The sequence below is a fragment of the Oenanthe melanoleuca genome, chromosome 18, assembly GCF_029582105.1.
Source record: "Oenanthe melanoleuca isolate GR-GAL-2019-014 chromosome 18, OMel1.0, whole genome shotgun sequence".
Classification (NCBI taxonomy): domain Eukaryota; kingdom Metazoa; phylum Chordata; class Aves; order Passeriformes; family Muscicapidae; genus Oenanthe; species Oenanthe melanoleuca.
Window position 1 is genome coordinate 6,916,074 of NC_079351.1, and position 27,290 is coordinate 6,943,363.

At 52.3% G+C, this 27,290-nt stretch overlaps 3 protein-coding genes across 3 annotated transcripts; all 3 read right to left on the bottom strand.

Annotated features, from left to right (window-relative positions):
- Positions 1 to 716: 716 nt before the first annotated feature.
- On the bottom strand, positions 717 to 8,585 carry WBP2 (WW domain binding protein 2). The gene is made up of 8 exons (XM_056505842.1): positions 8,452 to 8,585; positions 6,593 to 6,701; positions 5,932 to 6,067; positions 4,303 to 4,395; positions 3,968 to 4,084; positions 3,633 to 3,755; positions 2,454 to 2,530; positions 717 to 2,291 (listed from the first exon to the last, which is right to left on the bottom strand). Exons 1-8 carry the CDS (start codon positions 8,508 to 8,510, stop codon positions 2,238 to 2,240), a joined length of 768 nt encoding a protein of 255 aa, XP_056361817.1. The 5' UTR covers positions 8,511 to 8,585; the 3' UTR covers positions 717 to 2,237.
- Positions 8,586 to 10,177: 1,592 nt separating this feature from the next.
- Positions 10,178 to 19,387, bottom strand: TRIM47 (tripartite motif containing 47). The gene is made up of 6 exons (XM_056505844.1): positions 18,684 to 19,387; positions 17,005 to 17,100; positions 16,298 to 16,528; positions 15,531 to 15,726; positions 14,813 to 14,887; positions 10,178 to 13,806 (listed from the first exon to the last, which is right to left on the bottom strand). Exons 1-6 carry the CDS (start codon positions 19,356 to 19,358, stop codon positions 13,181 to 13,183), a joined length of 1,899 nt encoding a protein of 632 aa, XP_056361819.1. The 5' UTR covers positions 19,359 to 19,387; the 3' UTR covers positions 10,178 to 13,180.
- A 1,305-nt stretch (positions 19,388 to 20,692) lies between these two features.
- On the bottom strand, positions 20,693 to 27,270 carry TRIM65 (tripartite motif containing 65). Its single transcript, XM_056505845.1, has 6 exons — positions 25,180 to 27,270; positions 23,829 to 23,924; positions 23,527 to 23,757; positions 23,096 to 23,267; positions 22,779 to 22,859; positions 20,693 to 21,762 (listed from the first exon to the last, which is right to left on the bottom strand). The coding sequence occupies exons 1-6, from the start codon at positions 25,615 to 25,617 to the stop codon at positions 21,227 to 21,229; spliced, it is 1,554 nt and encodes a 517-aa protein (XP_056361820.1). The 5' UTR covers positions 25,618 to 27,270; the 3' UTR covers positions 20,693 to 21,226.
- Between the last annotated feature and the right edge of the window lie 20 nt (positions 27,271 to 27,290).

Here is a 27,290-nt window from a genome sequence, read left to right on the forward strand (position 1 = left end):
CTGGGAAGAGGAATGAAACCAAGCAAGGTTTGGATGATACCTGGAGAGCAGCTCCTGTTTACAGGTGTCAGTGTGAGCCAGGGGCACTGAGCAGGACCTGATCCCACGTGGAACACACCTGCCCTGCCCTGCCAAGTGAGACTGACACAGCTGGCTCAGCTCAGAGGGAGGAATGGCTCTGGCACTGCTGCTGGAGCACAACTCCTGGCTTTTCCAGGGACAGGAGCACAGGGGGAGCACACCTGAGTCATGGGCACAACCACCCAGGCACCTCAGCACACTTAGAGGGAAAAAAAAAGGATAAAATTGTGGCTTGCTTCCAATTAGAGACATATTTTAGAGACATTAATTATGCTGAATTGCTGAACTAGTTCTTGCAAAGTAAAACAGTAAACAGGCTGTAACTTTTATGAGGATAATTGGTCTGGAAAAACAACCCTGGGTGACACATTTGGATAGAGTAAAGCAGCTGCTACACCAGCTTCCAACAGGAACTGTGAAATGGGAGTTTGCTGAAACATTTTAATTCCTTATTTTCATTCACAAAGGCACCCAAGAGAAACCAAGCAACTGATGTCACCAGTGAAAAGCCAAGTGATTTTGCTTCTAATAATAAAATATAAAATCCAAGTGGTTTTGCTTCTAATTCCTCCTCTCTGCATCCAAAGCTACCAACTCACCAGAAGTTTACCCACTCACACACACCAACACCCAAATTTTTGAGCTGATTTTTTACTTCACAGTCTTAGCAAAACAAATCTGCATTCAAAAGTCATTTCACATGAATATATTAATCAAATGCTTTCAAAATAAATATTTTTTTAAATAATTTTTTTACATCACCGCAGTAGCAATTCTAGAAAAGTCAGTGCACAAACAGTAGCAATTTCATTAATCAGCTAAACTCAAAAAAAAAGAAAACAAGAGGTGGATCTTTTTTCTCTCCAAGCAGGCTGCATGCAGCAAGTCTCAGCAGTTCCCTAGCACAGGATCTTCTGTCACACTTTGCTGGGAAGGATTTTCACTCTCAGCTGTCTGAAGTCAGTGAAGTGTACAACACAAAAGTTTCCCAGCCCAGATTCTGATCAGTCCTGCAGAGGTTCTGCACTGGAGTTGTTGCTAAAGAGACCAAGGAATCAATGCTATGAGGAGTCCAGGTTTGGGTGATTGGGAATTCACAGTTGGACCAGGAACACAAACAGCAATAAACAACACTTTGTACCTTACAGCTTATTCCAATGTTTTGCATATTCTCTCAGTGCTTCCAGGGCAGAAGTAAACTGCTTTCTGCCCATCAGCTGTTAATTCACCAGGTAAATGCACAGCAGCAAGATGCTTCACTGGCCAAAAAGTGTAACTTGTGTTACAACAAAGGAAAAACAAAAGTGCATTATAGACTATGAGGAGAATGTTCAGGACATCAGTAAACTCACATATCTAACTGGAAAATAAGAGATTGCAGAAATATTAGTGTTCCCATGGGATCTAAACTGGTCAGATGCTACTGGAGAGCCCTGTGAAGAGCAGCATGTCTGAGGAAGGGAAGTTGGTCAGCACTGTCATACATGGTGAGCAGCAGAGAAATTTGAAGAGCTATTAGATTACTTGCTATGATTGTCAGGAATGACTTAGATTTAAAAAAAAAAATTAAAAAAAAAAAGAAACCCAAGGAAGTTTAATATATATCTGAAAAATGTCATAGGTGTGTATTTCCTTTGAGATCTCAAAGGGTGCCTTTTAAGTCCTTTCTCAGAGCAAAGAGCTGGATGTGACACTCTGGATTAAAAATAACCAGAGGCATCCCAGTGTCCAGAGGTGCTCTTGGATGCACACTAAGGTAAATTCAAGACACCTCCCACCCCCAAGAGCCTTGTTTCCATGTCATGATCATGTTAATTAGCAATTTAGAGCAGATGCTGACTCTAAAGAGGTATAATTTAAGTATCAAAAGAAACAGAGCTTAGGGAAGCAGTCACAGGTGAAGAGAACCCAAGGTGTAGTGATGCTGTGCACAGGGAGGAGGGAATGCTGCAGGACAGCAAACCTCCAGAGCTCCACAGCTCATCCAGGCTGCCAAAATCCCTCCCCTTGCTCTGCACAGACCTACTCCTAGAGCCCCTGAAGCAGTGTGCCTTGGGGGAAGGCTCTACTCCTCAGTGCTATGGACTGTGCCCCAGAATTCTGCCAAAATGGAAAAAAACAGAAAGCAATGAATTGTGGAGAAGTTCTGTGTCAGCTTATTGGTTCTTCTTGTCCTCTGGTGGGAAGTATGGAGGAGGGGGTGGCTGGTCCTGCAATAAAGATGACAAAAGGACATCAGTGCATGGCTAGGAATAAATATTAAACTCAAAGCCCCCAACACCAGCTCAGACCAACTCTGCTGTGCCATTGAGAGAAGATGTGCCAGACACACACCTGGGCTCCCCTGCAAGCCCAGAGCAGCAGGGACTCACCGTGGGCATGTAGACATTGTGGGGGTTGCCTGGGCTGTAGTAAGCACTGGCAGCAGCTTCAGCAGCCTTGGCTTCAGCTGTCACAGGGACAGAAGAGGCAGGTTAGGAACACACAGAGAACTCTGACAATAAAACAAGAACTCCTGGCCATCAAGGGTTACTAACAGAGCACCTCATGATCAGTGCTCAAGTTGCAGAATAGCTACAACAAACACAATTGAGCATTATCTCTTCCAGTTACCACAGAATTGTCAATTCCCAGTGAAACAGAGAAGATTGAGTTTGGAAATGTCACCTGGGACTTGCATGTTAGGCATAAATAAATGCTTGCTGCTGCCTTGCCTAAATACAGACAATACCCTTTACAAAGAGGCAGTGAACAAACCATCCTTCCTGGGAATGAAATCAACAGGCAAAAGAAAAAGCAGCACAAGTTTATAGCAGCTCAGGGGATGTATTAAAGATGGTAATTTATGAGGATAATCCAGATCCTCCATTTCTGCAGAACACAAAAATCTTGTACAGCCCCCTGGAGCAATGCCACTTTCTAAATAATAGTTCAAAGATGAATGGTTGTTTATTCAAACCAAAAAGGAAAGTTAAATCCTTATCCAAACTAATATTCTTATCTGCAAGAGATCTATGGCTGTGCCCAACCACAATAGCTCTTTTTTCCTTTTAATAAATCCCAAATGAGTGAAAAATGAGGCTGATATTTCCCCAGCTCCTTTCCATCATCTCTTCCCCTGTTTCATATTGTTTCATCCAAAATAATCACATAAGGAGTGAAACAGGGGAAGGGGAAGCAAATATAACCAAAGCCACAGTTGTGAACTAAAATGGACCACAAACACCTTTCACCATCAGTTTCCTTGTATTCATCCATTAGGGCAAGATCACCACCACAAGAGAATCACAAACTGTATTTTTTTTGTCAAAAGAAGAATAAATCCATGTGTAAAATACCCATTAATGGTGTCTACCCTGGAGAGAATCAGGCTGGACTCCAGACTGAGCTGAATATACAAAGCTGGAGATTAGGGGAGCTCCCTAATCCCCCTTCTAAACAAATATCAACTTCTAAGTGGAGCTTCAAAGCTCCCCAAAAGACAAGAAACAAAGTCTGCTTCATTCCTAAGAAAACTGTTGTGGGTTCATTCACCTGGACATGCTCCTTACCTGCAGGAGTGGAGGGCAGGTCTGGGCCACTGACAGGGGGCTCCATGGGCCCTGGGTATGGTGGGGGTGGAAGCTGCATGTAGCCCATGTTTCCATCTGCTGCAGGAGGGCCAGGATAAAAATCTGTCAGGAAAAGAGATCACACAGCAAGAGAATTAACTCCTCTGGGTGGGGTTATCAACCAAAAGAAGACAAGGTAAACATAATTAAAGTCAGGAACAAAAGCTACACAAGTCATTACTAAAACACTGTGTAACATTTGTGTTTCTTACCCTTTTTACCTATTTTAACTCTTACTCACTGGAAAAATCCCCAGCCTCACTTCCCAGGCCTACCTGGAGGAGGAGGTGGGTATGGATAGCCCCCATTAGCTGCAGGTGGTGCAAAAGCATAGGATCCATTTGGCATGTAGGAATAGCCATAAGCTCCACTGGGTATTTCACCTCTGGAGACTGGAAAAGCAAAGACAAGACCTCATCAGAACATCAAGCCTGCTTCAAATGCAGGCCAAATACTCTAACAAACTTAGAGAGTTCCTTATCAGAAAAACAAGTGTCATCCCAATAAATCTACTGCTTGTTGGATGTGAAAAAAGTATTTTTTAAAGCAAGCTTCAGGCAAGGGCTCCTAAAACCACAGAACTCTGGCAGACACCCCCAGACTTCCATACCTTGTGATGCCACCTGCAGCATCCTCTGCCCAAATTCAATTGCACCCCCAGCTGAAAAGGTCATCTTGAACGTGGCAGATCCTTCCCAGCCACCTGAGGGAGCAAAGACAGCACTAAGGAGCAAGGAGAAGCCATTTCCATGCTATTTAGGTTACATGCTGCATCTACAGATGCTCTGTATATAATTCTTTAAAGAGCTTATCCCTAAAATCCAAATTAAAAAAAATAAAAAGCAGAGGAAGTGGCAGAATTATGGCTTCATCACAAAAATTCACAATTCAAATTGTCAGGTCAAGAGACACCTGAAGCAGAAACATCCACAAGGGAGAGCTTCAAAAGCTTTCTGGAGTTGTGGCTGTTGCCACTGCAGCTGTCACAGGCCAAGCTATCAGGAGTGCTGGATTTGCTCTTGCTTTGGATAAGATTAGTGCAGAAGACAGGGATTTTGTTAATTCCATTTGCTAAAAAGCCTTTGCAACTACACCTAACTGTCAGCTCCAAATTAGTTTGGGAGTCTGAGTGCCCAACAAAGCAGAGAGCTTAATGAAAAACATGGACCACATAAATAGATTAGAGCCTATGGAAGATATTTCAAGTCAGGATAAAAATAATTAAAAAACAAATAAATTAGTGACACATCACACATTACAGTATGAAAAAGAAAAACATGCACAGTCCAGAGCCCCAAGAAAGCATCAAAGCAGAAGCTGTGCTGAAGCAGAAACAAGTAGATTAAAGAGCCTTTTAAGTAAACCAGACTCTCATGGCTGTTAAGACAACATCATCATTAAAAGAGATGGCCTCTGGGGAAAATTCACAAAGATTTAGCTAAAGCCTTCTGCCTTTCACACAGCTGAGTTTGTTGTTAATGCTCAGGCTCCCTCTCATGCTGGATGGTCCCACTCAGCTCCTGGGCAGAAGCTACAATGCTGATTTCAGAACTCCAGCTGAAGCCTCTTACATCCTGTGCTGTGATTTCTGTGCCACTACTAGACTGAATCAAGCTGAGGATGAAAGACTGCTGAACTCTGTGCCTTTGGTAAAAATAAACAAACAGTCAAAACCAAATTATTCTTGAAAATGTCTGCCACAGCCTTCTCATTGAGTTTAATGTGAAACAGCTCCTTAAATTTATTGGTTTCAAGTCAGTCCATTCCCTTTCAAGTGCCATTTTCATTGCCAGGATGCACTACAGCAATAGCACACCTGTCCTTGAACTGCACAAGGAACACAATGGGGAAAGTGCTCTGGGGATCTGCACCTGAACCCAAACAGAGCCAGAAAGGATCTGACTTTCTGGCACAGGAGAACCTGGATGCAGGTGGGAAAGGTGATCCCAAAATTACAACTTCATTCTTGCTGACTCCACTCTGATGTTTATTTGCTGAGATAATTTGTTTGATTGAACTTTATATTTTGCATAGGGCAGGAATGAATTGGGTTGCAGAGCACATCTGCTCATTTTAACTGAAGTTGATAAGGAGAATGTTTTTAGCTGCCAATGAAAGAAGCACGTTTTCACAGGAGTGTGAAAACCCATTTGGACAGTGTCAAGGTTTGGTTAGCCAGGATTTTCTATGAATTGAGCAGCTGAACTGAGACACAGAACATACACTATGTGATACCTACCTCCTGCCTCTGCTTTCACTGTGCCCTTGATGTAATTTGCTCCAAACACTGGCTGCTTAATCTCACAATCTTTCAACAAGTAAAAGGGCATCACAAATGACTGCATAGCATCCTTCCCCTTCGACACAAAGATAACCTGAAAAGATAATAATGCTACAAGAGCCATTGAAAACAAACAGGAAACACAGCCCTGATTTATTTTATGAACAGACTTCTCCATGGACTGAACCTCCCTCCCACATCACCAGTTCCACAAGCCAAAAGCTGCACACAACAGCCACAGAGATAAACCAAATCCTCAAGGTACTAAAGCCTTCCAGGAAGTCTCTTGCTCAGATAATGCTCCACCCAGCTTCCAGAGAACCTGCTGCTCCACACAGCTATGATTTAGTAGCTGTGCTGCTGCATTCAGCATTTCCAGACCACTGCTAATTTCCAGTTCAATGGACTAAACAGCTGCCTGTACAAGAACTAATCAGATTTAATATCTGTTGACAAATAGATGGGATATGCCATGAATTCATAATGCTTCCCAGAGGGAGAGGATGAGCCATTCTTCAAGCAGGAGTAGATTACCCTGACTTTCATGCATTGAGGACATTTAAATACAGACTCCAGGGCTGTTATCTCCTTAGACAAGATAAAGCCTTTCACCACTTACCCGATAGGGAGTCAGGAAAACACTCCCTTTCTTGGTCCCCTTGAAGGCCTCTGGCATTGGCTCCAGATCACTGAAGGTAATTTCTATATGGTCATAGGTCATCAAAACACTGCAAACAGTGACACAAGAGACAGGAGTTACAGCTCAAGGCAGAAGTGCAGTATGGACAGAAGTTTACTGACCTTCCAAAACCATCTGTAACCTCAGCACTGATGGAGATGCTGAGCAGTTAAAATCAGTTCTGGTTTGCCTTTGTTGTTGCTGCTGCTGGCAGCAGCAACTGAAGTAGCACTGGCTGCTTGTTCTCTTCCCAGAGTGCTGACAGAGCTGCTGCTGTCTGCACAACCAGGCAGCAAACCTGGTCAATTGAACTGACTGAAATCTCAAGATTTCGATCTTTTTTGTTTGTTTTAAATTGTTTTGCATTTCTGCTGAATCAGTTCCCTAATTCAGTTGTCCCCTAGTAACATGACAGAGGAAGGACTGCAGGAAAAGAAACTGCTCAGGCTGGCTTATGCAACATGGCTGTTGAAGGTCTCACCACAGCCCAAGCACCTCTGACACAAAAATGTGATGCAGAGCAACTCCCATTCATTGCCACAAAACTTCATTAACTCGTGTTGCCAGCACTGATTCATTAATTCTCAATTACAATCTGATTAAAACCGTTATATGGGCACAGCAGGTAACTTGTATTGACATTACAGCACCCACATTAGGAACTCTAATCCCTAAAGCTGCAGAAATCTCCACCACCTCTATCTTTGGCAGCTGACGTGTTTCCATGCTCAGTCATTTGCCAGCAAATACCTGTCCCTCCAGGAACAGCTCGGGAAGGGCAGTGGGAGCAGCTCTGCTCAGGCTGCAGCACTTCAGCTGCATCAGCTCAGGGATAGGCAGGGAACAGCAACACCTTCAGCTGCTGCAATCCTCTCAGGGAATGCAAACTTGAGTACCTGAGCTGATGTTACTAAAGCCTTCTAAGAAAGACCACATCCCAAGTGGAAGTCAGGGGCAGAATTTTTACACCGGTGTTTAAGTGCCCTGTGGAAAGAAGCCCTGGAGGATGAAGCACTCCTTTGTCCCCGAAGCAGATGACTGCCACGTCAGAACCACGCTGGCAGACAGCGGGTGCGGGCAGCAAAGGGCAGCAGACAGAGGCAGCTCTGTGCAGGCTTGCCGTTTCCATGGTTATATCCAGCGCCTTTTTCCAACACTGTGCTCCCTCCCGCACACACAGAAAGGGGGCTGTGCTCCAGGAAGCCGGAGAACCACGGCGGGCAGCCTTTGAGCTGAGGCACGATGCAGGTGCAGTATCCCCGAGGGGCAGGGCCTGGGCCCAGACCACATCACCTGGGAGGGAGCTGAGCTCTGCCAGCGCTTCCCGAGCCCGCGGGGGAGAGACGGGGGACAGCAGCAGCGGGCTGGGCACAGCAGCGGGCTGGGGACAGCAGCGGCGGGCTGAGGGGGACGGCAGCGGGCTGGGGACAGCAGCAGCGGGCTGGGGACAGCAGCGGCGGGCTGAGGGGGACGGCAGCGGGCTGAGGGGGACGGCAGCGGGCTGAGGACAGCAGGATTCTGAGGGAAGCGGTGCAGGGGGGCAAGGCCCGTGGCTGGAGCACAGCAGAGCTCCTTTCGCACAGGCCCTGGGACAGGGGGATACGTACAAGCCCTAAGCCCTAGGGAGGTGAGGGGAGGACGAGCGACACCGGCACCGAGAGGGTTAAACCACCCCCTTTACCCACACGCCCCCCATGACCCACACAACCAAGGCAGGAGGAGGGCGGGAGGAGAAGGCAACTCGCCACTGTCCCCCGGCTCCTGAGGCCGGAGGAGGGGAGAAGGGGATAGCACCTCACTTCTCGCTGTTGTTAACGATGACACCGCCGCCCTCCGAGTGGTTCTTGTTAAGCGCCATCGCCGCCGCCTCCGCCTCCTCCTCCTCACAGCATCGAGCCCGCTCTGCGCCTGCGCGGGAAAAAGGTTGTTGCCGCCCATGGGACCGAGGGGCATGCTGGGAGTTGTAGTCCTCCAAATTACTGAAGCAGGTCATTCTGTTTCTCCGCGCGGTGCATGCTGGGAGTTATAGTTCACGTCGCACCACCCTTACTCTGCGCCGTTTGCTCGCGCGGTGTATTCCGGGAGCTGTAGTCTGTCCGTGAACGGTACTAACACCCTCCGCCTTGGTCACGCGATGCATGCTGGGAGTTGTAGGCCGGCCGCCATGATACCCCCCCTTCCCCTCCTCGGGGCCTGGCCCCTTGTCTCTATAATTTTACTGTTTGGTGGAGTAAAATAAGAATAATCCCGGATATCTGGCGGTTCTGTACATGAAATGAGGTTTAGCCCTTTAAACAGCAAAGATGCTTCATTTCCAACGACTTTTAAAATTCCCAAATGTGCACTTTCTGTTTCGTACACTTGCAAACAGATTTTTGATCCTGTTACTGGCTGCTTTCAGTGATGGCACCAAGCACATCCGAAAAATTATCCTTTTATATTGAAGTGACTAACTGGTAAACAAGGCAGGACCGTGTCTCTGTGTCAGGAATCAGAAAATCGCTGTGGCATCCTGCAGATCTGCAGGAAGGGTCTAAACTCTTGCCTCCAGCTGAGCAAGTAGGAGGAATTTAAAAAAAAATTAATGATTGCCTAACTTCATTACAAATCAGAACCCTGCAAAACTAATTTGAAGGGCTCCCTCAGATCAATAACTGACAGCTGTATATCAATAATATATATCAATATAATATATATATAATGTAAATTAACAATAAATAAGAGCATGAATTACCCTCTATTACATCATTTTAGATGGATCTGAGCTCCTCCCTGGATTTGCAGCCCAGTCCTGTCTGAGTGCCTGAGAACCAGAGATGGGGAGGAGGGGGGAAAGCAGAAAAACATAATGGAAACCAGATTTAAATAAACGTGGTGACATAATCTGTACTTTCTTGGCAGGAAAAGAACAAGTTTGTGCTGTTCATATCCGCTTTTTCAATAAGCAGTAAGTTTCCCTTTTAAGAAACAGCCATAACAAACAGTTCTGATTCTTCTCCTATTAAAGTCAGGAGCAGAATCCACTCGGCCCAGATGGAGCATTGGCACCTCACATGAACTAAGGCTCACCAAAAAACATTTTTATCCTAACTCCAGCTGACATTTGGGATTAAGAAAAGCAGCCTTCACTTTAAAAAGATGCTGCTGTAATTACTAGTGTGTGTGTGAAGCTCTAGACCTCCTCATCACACAGAAAACCTTGGAAATTTATACTCCAAAACTTGAAAATGCTAAGAAAAAAATACCTAATCTGATAATCTTTTTTTCATTTGGACAGACATAGAAGAGAGAACTGAGACAATTCATTGTTTTGAATTGCCCAGGGCTGACAATTATTATTGGATTTTAAGGTTCTTCCGCTCATTTTGCAATAAAAATGTGTATGTGGCAGAATTCCCTTGGACACACTTGGAAAATAAAATCTGTGTTATTTTATACCAGATGCACAGGACACAGAAAAGTAAACATGAGATAATGGGACAATTCAAATGGTTTGGTATTTAAAAGAAACACAACTCAAGCCAATGACTGTATCATATTTAATGAACAAATCATAGTCTCTAACACCATTATATTATTCTGTTACAGTTTTTTCACACACTGTAAAACACCCTACAGTTACTGTATTTAAAAAATTCTAATTAAAAAGAGGAACACTCTGTGACAGCAGAAATAACCCAAGGGAACAAGGAAAGGCTGTTTAAATTGCCAAGTGCTATCAAACCATCTTAACTCATCTCATCCTGCATTTAACCCTTTGTTTACAGCAAAATCAGGGATCCAGAGCTGGTGCAGTGCACATTCCCTGACAGCTCCAGTTTACAGCCCAAATTACAACAGCACAGAGCAAACTCTGACCTGAGGGGATTGCTCCTATTGTAAATCATCCCTAAACCAGGAGGGTTTTTAGCACTCCCAGCCAGGATAGAAGCAAGCAGCAGGAAAGAGAAGGTTGGGCAGCACTTCTCAACTGCAGCATCCCCAGATGCTCCTCATGGAGCTGCATCCATGAATCCACCCAAAGCAGCAGCACAGCCACACACCATGCCCAGACACCCCAGCAGCTCCTGAGCTGCTCCCACGTGGTGACAGGGTGGAAAGGGAGATCTCTGAGCCCGCCAAGCCCTGAAGGAGGTCAGAGGTTTGTGTCAGTGCATTGGGAAAGTGGAGAAGGGTGGGATGCATGGCTCCAGCCTGGCTTTCCCCTCGGAGCAATCAATCCACCCACAGTGAGACGAGACAGGGCAAAGACCCAGATCTGCTGTTTACTCTGGCAGAACTCCTCGCTGAAACTGTGGGAGCTTAGCCTGAATCAATGAGATTGAGGGCGCCGAGTGGGGCCACATGGGAGATCTCTTCCTGCAGAGATGAAGGTTCCTTCCCTTCCTCCTCCTCCTCCTCCCCAAGCACAGGCTGTGGCACAGCCCCACCTTCCCCATTCCATCAGGAGCTGCTGGCACCAGGCTCTGCTGTGCACAGCAGCGATGCCTGCTCTGTGTCACTGCTGACATCTCGTGCAAGGGCCGGGCCCTGCAGGGGCCGCTGGCGCCAGCCAAACAAAGAGGGTTTGCAGCTCAGGATGCAGGGAATGAATTCCCATCCGGACAGAAGTCTGGGCAGCATTCCCACCAGCCAGGAAAGGCCAAGATTTCAGCTGGAGATTTCACTCTGCAAGACCTACTGTTCCTTTTCCCACTGCTCGCAGCAGTGCAGGAGTCACCTCATGCAGGGCAGGAGGAGGAGGAGGAATTTGCAGACAGATCCCAGCAAGCCCCTTCCCAAACTGACTCACCAGCCTTGCCCTGGGGAAGAATGGCTGTGTTCAGACCCTTCATCCACTCAAATATCCTAATTTTCAGGGCGCTGGCAGCTCTTTCTGCACCAGCAGAAATTGGCAGTGCTGGCGAAGGAGCGACAGCAAAGCCTCAGCATGTAAACGTGGCTTTATATGTAACTTCAAACCTCCCAGCTTTGTGCCTGCCTTTTATTTATGTTCACATTTTTCCCTTTGCTTTACTTGAATATAGCACTATGATTTCCAGCTTATCCTTTGGGGAAAAAAAAAAAAATCATATATTTAGCTAAATGGGCTGTTTATTATCCCTGCTGACGGTTGTTGCATCATCCCTGACTCACTCATGCCAGTGAAGGACCTGACCCTCTGTATTTTTTCTCCAGGTGTATATGACACAGCACCATGGTTCTATAAAGCAAGCTTTGGGAGGTAGGTAGCAAAATAACCCCAGAAAAAATAAACTTGTGGAAAGGCACGCTGTGCTGAGACAGGGGCTGCTCTGTGCTGCCCTCACAGGCAGTATTTCTGTGTTTTCCTCCTGAAAAAGCTCCCTTATGACATGTGAACTGGCAGTTTTGTCTCTCAGCCTCGAGTTTCCACCTTTCCTGAAGGGACTAGTGTTCCCTCTCGGCTTGAGAGTAGTTTTTGTTAATTGTTACTTATTCCCAGACTCTAAAGGGTCATTTAGTAGCTGACTGATGCTGCAGCTTTATCAAGGCACTCACAGCTGTCCGTAGAACACTAAACCAGACCATTTATCTCTGGGATATATTCACAGCACCTCTGTCACTTAAAAATCTCTAAGCTAAGAGGAAGATTTTCAGCTCAAGTGTGCCCAGGGTTCTTGAAGAGCTGCTGGTTTAACAGTACTAAAATCCCCCAGAACAGCAGTGTCATCAAAAACATGGGGGAAAATTTGGCTGTAAAGCTTTGCTAAGAGTTACCAAAGAATGTGTTTACTTAAAGCACATCCTCAAAACTTGGCTTGTGCTGTTCCCTTCCCCATGTGCAGGTGGGAATAGTGGTGCTGCAGGAGGTTTCTCCCTTTCCCAGCTGGGTGGAGATTTGTTTCACATTTGCAGCACTAATGGGTGGGCAGCCCTGCAAGGAGAGGTGCTGCATCACCCCAGCATCACCCCAGCACCCAGGCAGGCTCCTCCACATCCCCCTCCCTGGAGCCCCACCTCTCCCATGCCAGGGCACAGCGATGATGTGGCACCAGGGAAGTGACCACGTCTGCCTTGGGGGTTCACCTGGTCCACACAGGGCTTGCTCCATCAAAGGCACTTTGTGAGGAGCATGCAAGAAGGTGTTGATGAAGCATCACTTAAAAAAGCATCAGCAACAGAGCCTGAGATAAGGCACAAAGCATCTGCACAAGCTGCTGGGGCAGAGCGAGCAGAGGTGAAGGAGAGGGACTGGGCAGGTGGCCAAGGCACAGCTCCAAACCCATGTGGCACTTCTGAGCAGCACACTTTACCAAGAAAGGTTGTTGCAGTCCCTGATGTCCAGAAAGGGAAGCTGAGGGGCAGGGAGCAGCACAGGGACGTGCCCAAGCTCCCTCAGTGGCAGAGCCGGCACTCAGACCCAGCCCCAACAGGAGGCTTCAGCCAGCCCCGGGTCCCAGCAGCGCAGAGAGGAGGGAGGGCTGCCACAGAGACACACAGGGCTACCAGGGAGAGGCGGCAGTCATCTCCAGGAGAGACTCTGTGGGCGCCCCTGTCCCCGGGCGGTCAGCGGCGCTTCAGCACCGACACACAGTCCTTCTTCAGCGGCCCGATCTGCAGGTGGGCGTCCACGCTCTCCAGGAAGAAGGCTGGCTTCAGCCTGCACGAGAAAAGAGAGCCAAACTGCCTGTTGATCTTGCTCTGGAACGGGTCAAGCTTCCCCTTGGCGGAAGGGCAGACCTTGAGCTGCTGCAGGCAGGTCATTTTGGAGTCCTTGACCCCGTAGAAGGTCAGGGCCTTTTCGGAGTACTCCAGGAAGACGCCGATGGTGTGGAAGAAGGGCTGCTGGACGCTGCGCTCGAAGCCCCCGAACCAGGCCACGTAGTTCTGGCCGTTCCACTGCAGGCAGCAGGACCTGTCGTTCCTGCCCAGCCGCCCCTGGCTGTAGGCCTCGCGCGGGTCGAAGTCCTCGGCGATGACCCCGATGCTCACCCAGCCGTCGATCAGCTCCACCTCCCAGTAGTAGTTGCCCCTGTTCATGAGGTTCAGCCCCAGCACCTGCTCGCAGTTGATGAAGCGGGTGGGGCTCTCCGGGTAGGGGATGGGGCACAGCACCCGCTTGGCCCCCTTGGTGCCGAACAGCTGGATGAACTTGTCGGCTGTGTCGCTGTCCAGGTCGATGATGAAGGCAACTGTGTGGGGCAAGAGGGAGAAGTGAGCATCCAGAAGAAATCCTCCCTGCCTCAGCCTTTGATGATGAACATTACCCTTTCTGACCTTTCCCATCACTCTGTCCCCTCACTTTTAATCCCATGGCAAATTTCAGTCAATGAGGATGAAAGGCTGAATGAGCTGACACTCCCACAAGCAGGATGAATACAGGGAACTGGGCAGAGGAGAGAGCAGAGGGGCTGCTTGATGAGCTCAGCTGTGATACCAGACATTGGAGAATCCACCTGACAGAGTGGTGGTAAGAAAATCTCACATAAAAGCCTGTTTCAGGCAACCACAGATAAATGCAGTGTAGAGAGACTCCAAGAAGAGAGAACAGCCAGGTATGCCACAGCTACAAACAGCAAGTGGGGCCATTGGCCATGTGAGGACCACTGATGGATCCCAAACACAGGGGATGCCCAAGGGAACAACCCTGGACATGGATCACTGTGAACTGCATTGCATTCTGAGCATGTCCCAGCCTGACCCCATATCCCCTGTCAGGCTGGACACACAGGTGGGGTGTGGGAGCTCCAGCCCAGCCCTGGACCCTCCAGCCTCAGCCTCTCCTGCCTCACTCTGCTCCACCACTGTCTGATCCCTGTCATTCTGCTGCTGCAGACAACTCTCACCAGCCCAGAGTCCTGCAGCAAAAAGGGCAGATGCACAAACTCTGATCTAATTTAAAGAGGATCCATTTTGTCAAGGGCTGGAAGGCAGCAGGAATTACACAGGACACCTTCAGCCCTGCTGGGGCAGCTGGGCCAGCAGAACCACAGACAAGGGAAAAAAACCATCACCTAACCAGGCTGTGACTGTTGTCAGGAAAGCCAGGAGGCTTCCCTGGTAGCCAAGCAATATTTCCTCTGTTGGTGGCAGCACTCCCACAGCTGCTGGACCAGCGCTGCCAGGCGGGTGGGAAGGAGGGAGGAAAGGGAAGATGGGCCTTAGCAACAACCACCACAGCAAAAGTCCCCTGCTTACATTTCAGGAAATAGTCACGGTGCTCCAGGCAGGCAGGATTGTTTGACTTGTCTGGAAATCGGGATTCAGCCAAAGCTGCAGAGACAGGGACAGAAGGGTTTGCATCAGCAAAGGAGCCAAACCATCATCAAGAGGGGCACTGGAGCATTGTCCCCTGCTCCTGATGGCAACCTCCCCTGCACATCCCACACAGGAAAGGACAGACATCACTTCTGTCACCCCAGGGAGGTGGGCAGCAGGGCAGGGAACTGGCTGCAATTCCCATGGGCATCCAAGAAATTGAGAAAGGAGAGAGTTCAGGTTAAATGAGACAGCATGGGAGAGAGCTGCCACATCAGCTCTCTAACCCTGGCATGTTTGGGAGCCCACAGCCTGCCCTGTGAGGAGGACTGTCTGTCCTGGGAAGAAGAGTCCCCTTTCACAGGAGGCCACTTTGGCCACTTGCCCCCTCCCACAGGGCCCTGCCTAACTCCCAGGCTGTTTGTTGCCTCTCCAGTCTCCAGTCTCCGTGGAAAATTTCACAAAACCTCAAAGAGGCGTAAGCCCAGACAAGGATTGTGCAACGTGCAGGGAACCCGTGCTGAGCAGCTTCCAGGGCTGGAAGGACAGAGGTGAGCACTCACAGGGGCCATGGAGCCTGCAGCCACCTTCCACCCACACAGGGAAGAGGGAAAGGGACAGGGAACCATCCAGGCAGAGCAGACAGGTGAACACAAACCTTCCTCCATCTCTTGGCAATTCAATCCATCAACTCCTTTCCCCTGCAAGTGGTTCCACTGGTTTTTGCAGGCAGTGGACAGCACATCCTTCATGGCACCCACGGCTTGGGTGCACTTGGTGAAGTTCAGTTCTTTCTGGAAGCTCAAAGGTGGAGAGAGGTTTTCTTCCAAGGCTACTTTCAAGGCCTGAAATTCCTGAGCCAAAAAAGACAGAGTTTCAGGAGGTTTCAAACAAGCCAAAATTGTCTCTTGTTCCACAACCCCACCCGGCCCTGGAGGATTTGGGATCTGGCAGCTCTCAGGACTTGGCCCAAGGACAGCATAAGGGAGGAGAGCACTTTCCCAGCCACGTGTTCCTGGCACCTTCTCTTCACTCCCTTTCAAACCCAGACTCAGACCATGCCTACCTCACATGGAGCAGCATCTCCTCCCTAAAATGTCTCCTCTAACAGCTGGGCTGTCAGGGAGTGGGGGGGGATGCTGAGGAGGCAGTTGGGGCATCCCAAACTTTTGCTCTCCCCCACACCCAGGTACCCACTCTGGGCAGCACATCAGCCTCTCCTGAGTCACAGACAGGACACAGAGGTGGGGGCAGTGGAGGGGAAAATCTTGGCTGCACATCCCCCTGGAGAGGAGAGGGAAGATGACTGTGTGAACAGGAGTGAGACTGCAGCCTGCACATCCCAGGGTTCCTGGCCCCCAGCTCCATGGGAAATGGGACAAAACCCCAAAACACAACACTGTCAGCTCCTTCTTGCCACCCTACCTGGAGGAAGTAGATGGTGTCGGTGCTGGGGACGTTCTGCAGGTTCTGCTTGCCCTGTGCCAGCTTGGCTCGTCTCTCCTCCTTCCAGCGGAGATCGGCCTCGGCCTCCCCCAGCATGGAGCGCTCCCCGTCCTCCAGGAACCCCATCACCTCCTTCTGGAAGGTCGCCAGCACCTCAGAGGCCTCTGCAAAGAGCTTCTCCACCCTTTCCCTCTCCTTTGTGGCAGCACCCTGGCAGGGAGAGAGGGGTCAGCCCCACAGGACGGTGTGCCCCGCCCAGCACCCAGTTCTCAGCTTTGTGGAATCCCCCTGGCTCCATCACCCCCTTCACCCAAGAGCTCAGATCACAGCACAGCTGTCAAGGGACCTGGCTGGGCACTGCCACTTACTGCTGCACCACATTTGGTGTCCCCAAGCAGGAAAGTGACAGGTTTGCACAAGAGCCAAAGGGGACAACCCTCCTGAGCCTGGGGAGAGAAGGTGCAAGAGCCAGAGGACTCCCTGGCACAGCCCTTGCCCTATTCCTTCTTCCATGTTAAAAACTAAAGCAACCAGAGATGCCATGAGTGTTAGCAGAGATGAGGAGAATAAACCCTCAGGGATCTCTGCCAGGATCACCATTGTTTCATGTTGCTCCTGTGAGCATCATCTCTACACTCCAAAATCTCACAGCCCCTTCTCCTCCACCCCCAGCCCAGCAGAGTCACCTTAATGAGCTCCACCATCTTCTTGGCCTGGGTAATGGTGACTGCCAGCTCCTCCAACTCATTCTCCACATCGCTGAGGAATTTGGCTTGTTGGGCCTGCAGAATGAAGGACAAACACTGAGCTTTACCCCCCATCCCACTGGAGCCATCGGGCATTCAGCCTGTCCCTAAGCACAACCCACAGACCCTTTCTGACCGTGACCTCGCTTTGGGTGAAGGATACAAGGGGAACCACGAGTTGTTTGCCTGTTTTCCTTCCCTGCAACATCCAACATGCAAACTTCCCTTCTCACTCAGCTGGAAAGCGAAAGGGTCATGTCCAGCTCCATGTTCCCCACCCTGGTCCCAGTGGAAACCATGCAAAACAGGAATCTGAAAGCAAACCCATCAGGCAGTGATTGCAGCAAAGGGAGTGCTCTTAGCGAGCACCTAGGGCTGGGAAAAATCCACCTGGGTTTGGTGCAAAAGCTGAAAGGCATGTCTGGAACACTCAGAAACTCAGCAGAGAGTCCCCTGGAGGTTTGTGTTTAGGAGCAAAGCACAGCAGCTCCGGAGCACGGGCTGCAAAGGAAGCACCTTCCGAACACGGCGTTTCCTGAGACGCTATTGTTGGCTCAGCCATTGCCCATCACGAGGGCAGGTCCCTCGGGAGCCAGCAGGGCACTCCCCAGCCACAGCACCTCCCTGCTGATGCTCAGCCCTGCCCTGCTCCCTGCAGTGCTTGTGCCCCTAGAGCAGGGACAGGTGATTTCCCCGTGTCCATCCCAGCCCGCAGCCAGGGCGGTGGCCCGGGGCGACATTCAGCAGCGCCTGCCGAGGTCTGACAGCTCCTCGGGGCTGGGATTACGCACACTTTCTATTTTAAGGCACCCCATGACTAATAATGCCGATAAAAGGGTTTTCCTAGCAGTCCATCAGGAGTGGGACCTGGCTTGGGGCTGGGCTCCTCCTTGGAAAAGGCAAACTTTCCCAAGGTCTCCAAATGCCTCATGGCCATGCGAGATGCCACCACACCGACAGCCTCACAGGTTCCCCTCTCTCTGCCTGCAGCCCCACAGGGGCCCCACACTTTCAAAGCAGCAGTGCCACCAGGCAGCACCACCTCGGGACTGGAGCCCCGGCTATGGGAAGGCTCGAGGGTGTGAGTTTAGGAGGTGACTCAGTCACATCTGGGAATGGGAGTGATGGAAAAACCCCCGCTGCCAGAACGGCAGGACACAAAGGGCTGGGGGAGCGGGAGCGGGAGCGGGCCGGCTGCCAGCGCGGCCAGAAAAACCGCTTCGGTGGAGCTGTGGGAACCAGACGGAGCCCCAGGAGCGCGGGGGCGGCCGCTGTGGGGTGTCCTGGGCAGCCTCGGCCCAGCCCGACACCCACGGCATTCCGAGCTCGGGAAGACTCCCCACGGGATGCCTCGGCAGCGGCTCTGCCTCGATACCCGTCCCCAGCTGCCCATCCTGTGCCAATCCCGGGGGTTCCCTGATAGCGCAGAGCCCTGTCCGTATGTTGGGGTGGAATCCCCCGAGCGGGTGAGAGTACAGCACCCCCTCCACATGGCATCCCAGCAGCGCTGCACCTGCACACACCCCGCGTGGGGACCGGGCTCCCCGTGGGGACGGGGGTGCGGGATGAACCCCTCCGAGGGATGCCGCACCTCATCCCACCCTCCCCGCCCCACGCACCTGCTTGTGCTCTCGCTCCTGCTCGAGGGGCACCACGTCGTGGGCGCGGTGCTCGTGGGCGCGGCAGCGGGAGCAGACGCAGCTCTGCTCCGTGCGGCAGAAGCCGTCCAGGGGCTGCAGGTGCCGGGGGCACAGCCCTTCCTCCAGCCGGCGCAGCGGGGCCACCAGGCGGTGTGCGCGGAAAGCCGGGGCGCGCCGGTGCGGCTCCAGGTGCGCCCCGCAGAAGGACGCCAGGCACACCAGGCACGACCGCTCCGCCGGCAGCCGGGACTCGGGCGGGCACACGTCGCACAGCACGGCCGCGCCTTCCTCCCCCGCCGCATCCTCCTCCTCGGCTCCCGGCGCCATCGGGGACGCGGCGGCCGGGGGCGATGGGGACGATGGGGACGCCAGCAGCGGCAGGAGCTCGCACAGGGCGCGGTTCTTGCAGAGCCGCAGCCCCGCGGGGACGGGCTCCTGGCACAGCGGGCAGCGGGCGGCCCCGCCCGCCCCAGCGCCGTCGGGGGGGCCCGGCCGCTGGCGGAGCGCCTGCAAGCAGCCCTGGCAGAAGTTGTGTCCGCACGGCACCGTCACCGGGTCCCGCAGCACGTCCAGGCAGATGGGGCAGCCCAGCGGACCCTCGGGCAGCCGCAGCGCGCCGCAGGACGGCGGGGCGCTCCCGGGCGCGGCATCCATCCCTGAGCGCCCCGAGCGGCCCCGGCCCCGCTCGCAGCCCCGGCGGAGGCGGGGGCACCGCGCCCCGCCCGCCCGCTCCGCCTCCCGCCGCCGCAACCGGGCTCCGCTCCCCGCCGCTGGAAACCAGAAACAAAAGTCTCGATATTCAGCAAAATTTGGTGCTGGGGGCACCGAGCCACAGCATCAACCCCGGCACATGGTCCCGGGGCACCCGCCCTCCTGGGAAGGGTCTCACCCCAAATGGGATCTGCTCCCATCTGGTCCCTCTGCCTGGCATCAGCCCCGGAAGATGTCACCCTGCCCCCATGCAGGGTCTGCCACCTCCTAAAGGATCTGCCCCACTGGGATCTGAACTCTCCCCAGCGTTCTACTGCTCCGAAGGGAAGCTGCTGACCTTCCCCAGATCTCCCATCCGGGGAAGCTGGTGCCGGCCCATTCCAATCCCCCTCCCAAGGATCTGCTGCTCCCCTTGGGCATTCCTTCTGCCTTTAGGACCTGCTGCTACTCCACTGCTCCCTGCCCTGGGGCCGCATGGAAGGTCCTGAGCCCCCCCAGTGCCCAGGTGCAGGTGCTTTCCTGCCAGCCCTCCCCATGGCCAAAAAGGGCTGCAGTGCTGGCTCAGCCACTGTCCCCTCTTCCTCTGGGGTCTGGCAGGACTGGCTGGCACTAGAGAGGAATGGAAGACCCTGACATGCTTTTAGAGTGAAGATCTGCCTGATGAGATCTCTGGACCCCTTCTGTGCAGGATACACAGGCAATTTTTTGACTTGGATAAGTTCCCAGGTGCATGCTGGCCCAAGGCCTCAACCAAGGCCAGGGCTGGGAGGAGCAGGGAGGTGTCGAGAGAAGCAGGAAGCACAAGACAAATAACATCTGTTCTTGAAGAAGGGGATTGATCCTTTTAAGCCTTTTGTCCCCAAAGAAAAAAAAATGATGTGATTCACTCCCCAGGCATTCACATCCCCAGCACCTTTGAACCCAGTGCCCAGTTTCACCCCGTTAATCCTCACCAGCACTCCCACAGGAGCCAGAGGAAACATTGGACTTGTGGTCTCACTCTTGGAAAAACATCAATGAAAACTTTAGATTTTCTTCTATGTCAAATCAACCTTGGAGCAGAGCAGTAGGAAACCAGGTTTCCTTATCACAGGCTACAGTAAATAAAGCACCTTCTGGCTCTGCTGCCAGCTGTCACTCCAGGGGTTGTTCATAGGCCCCATAGGGACACAGAGGGACAGGATGGGGCCCTGCAGGGATGGCTGTGAGAACAGGGGTACTCAGCTGCCCCCCATCCCCAGTGCTGCTGGGTCCCACATCTCCCAACAGCAGCAAGGTCAAACCAGCAAAAAAATAAAGCTTTATTGGAAAAAGCAGCATTGTACAGAGAGCTGCAGCGTAGAACCCTGAGAAGATGCTCTGCCAGGCCTGAAAACCACAAGAGGAAACCAAGAAGGGGCTGGGGGAAGCAGGACCTGCCTGCATGTGAGACTGTGTGAGCACAGAGGTGCCTCTGAATAGTTTCAGAGAACCCTGTGGCAGCAGCACCTTCCTCTGGGGTCCCCCTCATCCCAAACCTTCCCCAAGTTCAGGAAGTTTGGCAGGGATAGAAGAAAGAGGACAATGTCATTTTTTCACCTTCCTTATCCCCCCTTCCCTTGCTCTGTCTGCAGGGACAGGGGCACCCACGGTGAGCCCCAGCCCTGCCATGTGTCCCTAGTGATACTTGCACATGCAAATCAAACAGGTTAATTTACATGTCTGTCCCCATCAGCTCTTGTTAAAACACTGCACTCCTCACCTGCCTCAGCACTGAGCTCCCACTGTACCATGACAGCCTCAGCTGCAGCTGCACTATGGCACCAGCCTGGCTATGGCTCAGTGTGGTGGCACAGTGTCACCACTCTCCCCTCACACAGCCAAAACACGGGGTACAGGGGCTCAGTGAAGACACCGTGGAAGGAGTGGATGAGCTTTGTCCTCTCCCCGAGGCCGTAGAAGGAGAGGAGCCCCTTGCCATAATCCAGGCTGACCCCCAGGTTCTTGTAGAGCTGCTCCTGGATTTTCTCAGCCTGGCCCTTGTGCCAGGCCAGGTAACAATCCTCCCTCACCTGCAGCCCCCAGGAGCCCCCATCCAGCCCGATGTTGAACCTGTGGTGCTGCTGCTGCTCCCGGGGGAGCCCCTGGTAGGTGACCCCCAGGATGACAGAGTGGCTGGAGATCTTCACCTCCCAGTAGTGGTGGCCAGGGCCGTAGCCCTGCGTGCACAGCACCTGCCAGGGCTGGAAGCGAGGGCCCTGCTCCTGGCCAGGGACAGCAGCAGGACTGTGCTTGGCTCTCCGGGCTCCCCGGGACAGCTGCAGGTACTTGTTGGCTGTCTGGGGATCGAAGGTCAGGTTGCGGTGGTCTGGGGAGAGCGAGGGCATGGATGGGGCTGAAGTGATTCATCTGACCTTTGTGCCCTCCCTTAATGCCCTAAATTCTGTAGGGCTGGCTCCCAAAATGGAAGGTTGTTTGGGAGGGAAGGGGAGAGGGGAGGATGCAATAGCTGCCCTAGAGGGAATGGAAAAGCCCAGAAACAGCTGTTGAGGCATTAGACACGATGCTTTGCACAGTCTGCACAACCCAGCTCACAACCAAGTGGCCATTGTGACTACAGTGGCTCTGTGGCCATTTTGGCAGGGATGCGCTTGGTTTTAAGAGCAAAATTACCAGTGTGGGTTGGGAGAGTGGGAGAAAGCCAGGTGTTAAGTGAGCAAATATGGTATTGCAGGGAGTTACTCTCCTCTGCACAGGCTGTGATAGCTCCTGCCATGGCCACCAGCATCTCACCTTCCTCCCCCAACACCTGGGCCTGGCAGCTGGCTGGGCTCCTGCCTGCTGCCCATAAATAACAGGGGGGTCCCATTAATAACCATAAGAATGTTCTGTGGGGCCTGATGGAGGGAATTCCTACAGGTCCCATAGGCAGTGATTGCCTCCTCAGCAAGAGTGACACACCAACCCTCTTCCCAACAGGGAGGAGATGGGAAGAGGAGCACAGAGGAGTTTCCTAAAAGCAGGAGAGGGATGGGCCTGTGAAGGGATAGGAATGCTCAGGCCATATCCCTGGATAGAGGGCAATGATTGCAGGCAGGGCTCTGGACTGGGGCTATGTCATGCAGGACAGTGACTGATCCAGTATCAGACAGCCTCAGTTCCATGGGAAAGAAATTCCTGCTGCTGCTAATCCCTCTAATGAGTCCTTTCCCATCCCAATCCATCCATCCTGTCCCTACACCACCCTTCTCTGCATTTAGGGAGACACATTGGAAGAACCAGGGAAGGAGCCCCACTCCCAGGAAGGAGCCTGGCTTGGTGACATCTCTTCCTTCTGGGGACCCCAATGAGCTGCTGTCCCTCCAGGGCCCCTGTGCTCCTTACCCTTCAGAAGCTCAGCTCGGAGCTGGCACCTGGGGAGAGGGGCCACAGCCTTCACCACCAGCTCCTGGGGATGCACTGGGCCTGTGGAGGATGGGAACAGGCATTTTGAGTCATGTGCCACCATGGTTCAGCATTCCCAGCAAGGAGGGGCCACAGGGAGGCCACCCAGCTCATCCCACTTTATCTGTTGAACAGTAAATGTGTCCCATCCCAAACCCCTGTGCCCAGCAGCTGTGTCCCCAGCAGTAACACAGGCCAGGCTCATCTTCAGGATGACTCAGAGCCCTTCAAAGTACCCCTGAGAGCAGGAGGGTTACCTTGGCCAGTGGGGTCTGGGGCTTTGGGGGCCACAGAGCCGGGCAGGTCCTCCAGCAGGAGCCTGGAGATGCTGGTGAGGATCTCAGAGATGGGCTTGATCACAGCAGCCACATCAAACTCCACGGGCACCAGCACCTCTGGGCTCTCCAGAGGTGGGAGCAGGGGGAACTCCTGCAGACAGACACACAGACACCATGCACCAGTCTGGAGGATTGTGCACACCCATTTGCACTCAGTGTCTCTTCAGTGGGCAACAGGGGCATCCCAGCATTGCCCACACAGCTGTACAGGGACCCCCAAAACCAGCTCTTCCCTGTAGCCCCATCACATCCCTGAGCCAGACTGAGGAGGCATTCCCAGTGGGAATGGGTTGAACACGATTCTGCTGTCATCAAAAGGGTGCAAGCAAGGATACAGTGCAGAGTGCTACCTGGAGGAAGGTCCTGTGGTCAGGGCAGGCCAGCAGGCTCTGAGCCCTCTCCCTGTGCTGGCCAAGCACATCCAGGCGATCCTTACACAGGTTCCAGTTCTTGTCCACATGCTCCAGTGCTGCCCCCTTCTCCTGCTCAATCCTGGCCATGGTCTGATGCTGGAGATCCTCCAGAGCTGTCCTCAGGTGGGTGAATTTGCTCTGAATCCCAGCTTTGATCTCAGAGCAGTCCTGGGCAGGAAGAGCCATGAGAACCAGCGTGCTCCCACCCACAGGCCAGCACAGGGAGGCTGCAGCATTACCTCGATGCTCAGTGTTTGCAACTCCAGCTCCTTCATTGCCAGCTCAATCCTCTCTGATTCCTCCTGGGCTTTTTCCAGGGATTCTTTCAAAATGGTCTGTGAACAGAGGCACCAACATAGAATATAGTTGGAAAAGACCTCCAAGATCATCGAGTTCAACCTATGACTAACACCCCCAAGTAGCCCAGAGCACCAGGTTTCGTATTCAGTCATTTCTCCCAGTTGTGTCTAGTTGCACATCCTGTGAACAGCCCAATGCTGCCCACCCAGCCCCCAGGACTCTGTCAGTGCTGCAGGACAAGGCTAACAGGGAAGGAGGCAGCTTGGGAAGGCAACTCTGTGTCAGGATACCACAGAGTGTTAACAGAAGTGATTTTTTGTACTGCCTTTCACCTTTTTTTAGCTGTTTCCTCTAGATCAGAGAATAACATATATGGCACCGTTCATCTTGCTGGATTTCCCCAGCTCACTGCTGCTCCTGACAACACCAGGGAGCAGCTGGGCACTGGTGACACCTCCCTGCTGAGGCTGGGCAGTGTGGCACACAGAGGGACATCACACCCCTGCAGCAGGACACGGGGCAGTGGAAGTGGATTCAAGTGTGCCTGAGCTGTGACAACATCCCTGTTCTCCCATCGCCCCAGCCCTGTCACCTGTTGGAGTCAGTGAGTCAGGGGTCTCTCTGAATTCTTCAGAGAGAAATCAGAGTGCAGGGATAGAATTAAAGCTTTTGGATGGATTGAAATATATTAAGCTTCTCACACATAAAGTAGATATTTAAGTAGAAGTAAGTTAGTAATTTTAGGGTGAGTTCTAATGCTTTTAGTAAGTGAAAGGTTCCAAATGCCAGAGTAGCAGAGTGTGTTCTAGTGAAGGTTGAAACATACTGATATCTTCAGTGGAGGCTTCCAGGCCCACAGTGGTAGACAGGACATAGACATAATAGAGCTATAGTAAGAATATTGCTTACATTTTTCAGATAGAACAAGATAGATTGTATGAGTAGTGGTATACATAACCTGGTGTGCTAAGAAACTAGAATTCTAATAGGTTAAGGAGTGGTGGTTTGAGCTTGTTGGAAAAATCCTGTATAAGAGTTTGTATTGGGGAGAGTTGTTACTTTTAGCCATGCGTCTTCTAGACATTCGCTTATTGCCACTGCATTTGCTATTGCTTGTCTGCTTGCCTTTTGAGACTGATGTGCTTTGTAATAAGATGTGCTTTGTAATAAATAACCTTTTTAACTATTAGCTGCTTTGCTTGTTTAGAAGACAACCTGACGAAGTAGGAGCCAAGAGCACGGAGTAGGTGCCACAGAGCACCTGGAGGTCTGAGAACCTCAGTCACCCACCTGCTTTTTGGCTCGTTCCTCCTCGAAGAGCACCCGCCGGTGGCGCTGGCAGTCCCGCACGGTGCAGATGCAGCAGATGCAGCGCCGCTCGTCCTGGCAGTACAGCTCCAGCGGCCGCCCGTGCTGCCGGCACAGCTCGCCCGGGGCCACCTCGCACCGGCCCGCGGCCGAGCCCCGCGCGTCGCTGTCCCGAGCCAGCTCCACCACGCTGTCCAGGATGACATTCTTCTCCAGCTCCGGGCACCGCCCGAAGCCCCTGCGGCACTCGGGGCAGGTGCAGCTCCCGGCCGCCGCCTGCTTTTGCTTGTCCCAGTGGTTGCTGATGCAGCGCTTGCAGAAGTTGTGGCCGCACGGCAAAGTGACGGGCACCCGGAACAGCTCCAGGCAGATGGAGCACACCAGCTTCTCCTCCAGCTTCTGCGCGATGGGTGATGCCATGCTGCGCCGAGATCGGCGCCAGAAGCCGGGGAAACAGAAACTGAGGAGCGCAGAAGAAAAAGAGGCGGTGCCGCTGTGCCCAGAGGCGGGGCAGGGCTCCAGGCCAGACGCACTCCTAAAGTGACACCCGGTGACTGTCCCCTGGTCACAGCGGCTGTGCCGGAGGGCTGGAGCTTTGCCCGTGCAGAGGGAGGGCTGTGAAGCACAGTGGGACACTCTGGATGGAACGCTGAGTGACAGCACAGGGAGACACGCAGGAGGCGGACAGGGATCAGAGTAATGTGTATTTCCATGAACGTGTTTCCATGAACAATTGGATTTTCACTCCTCTGTTGCCCTTTGAGGGAACTTCCAGGCATCCTCAGCTCTGCCAGGGCTGGATCCCTAAGCTAAGCATGGCAGCCCCCCTGGCACAGAGACCTCTGTACAGAGTTCCTGCCTGGGAACCAGCAGAGAGAGGCACCCACTGCTGCTGCAGCCCCATGTCACCTCGTGTGACACATGCCAGCACCATGTTCTGCCTTGGCATCTTTTAAACCACAGCTCCTGCTGTTTGCCATGTCCCCATGCACACCCACCACACCTTTTCCTACGAACTTCCTTGCAACACCTGTGCACATCAGCACCCTGAAATGCAATAAAGATGGCACCTGGCCACCTGTCCCTGCTCAGGTGGCAGGTGGAGTCTCCTGCCCGCAGCCCTGTGCACTGCAAACCTTCACCCCATTGTCACATAGTTGTTTTCCCAGCCCAAGCCTTATCTCTGAACCAAGCCCATGTGCTATCTTGCACACGTTCCCAGGCTGCTGGGACAGCCTTGTTTTTCAGCAGCTCTGCAGCCTCCCCTCATGAGCAGCTTCCCTTTCACCTGCACAGGTGAGAGCAAGCAGGGAGCAGGTCTCTGGAGGATTATCCAGGCCAGCTTCCATACCACAGGGAGCCTCAGAGCCACCCCTCTGACCACAGCAGAGGACTTGGGATATGTCACAACTCCCTGCATGTCCCAGCAAGCTTCAGCTCCAAAACATTCCTTTGGGTTGCATCTGCCAATTCTGATATAATATTTAAAGCCCAGAGAGGCATAGCATGACCTCTGTGTCTGCCTGGTACCTGTGTTCCCACCATGGGCACCTCCCCAGTGCACTCACCCCAGCTTAAACCAGACCCCAGAACTCTTCAGGGTGGCAGTGGGAATTCAGGAAGATCTGGGGTAACTGGTAACAGCCTTGAGCACAGGCAGCAGGGGGGCACTTCAGCCCAATCTCAGCTGTTTGCTGAAGACTCCAATTTCCTGGTAGAAGGAACCTCAGAAAAAGTCACTGGGAATCAGAGCTGGGAAGAGGCAGCTGTACCAGCAGGAACATGTTGGTATTTGGGGATCCATGTGAACAGGAGATGCACAGTGGAGCACAGCAGAAAGCAGAAGCTCTCCAAGGCTTGGGAACAGGACCAGCAGCAGCTGCAGCTCTGCTTCTACTCCACCTGCCCACACCAGGTACGTCCTGTCCAGGGATAGAGACTGAGGTCCACGTGCTTGGTTGGAGCCACCTCCACAAACACCAATCTTGTGCAGGTTTACCACCTGTGTACCCACACTCTTCCCAAACTACAACATCCAAGAAGGGACGTGACTCTGGCCAGCAGAAGGGCTGCCCATCTCCCCTGCACCCTGC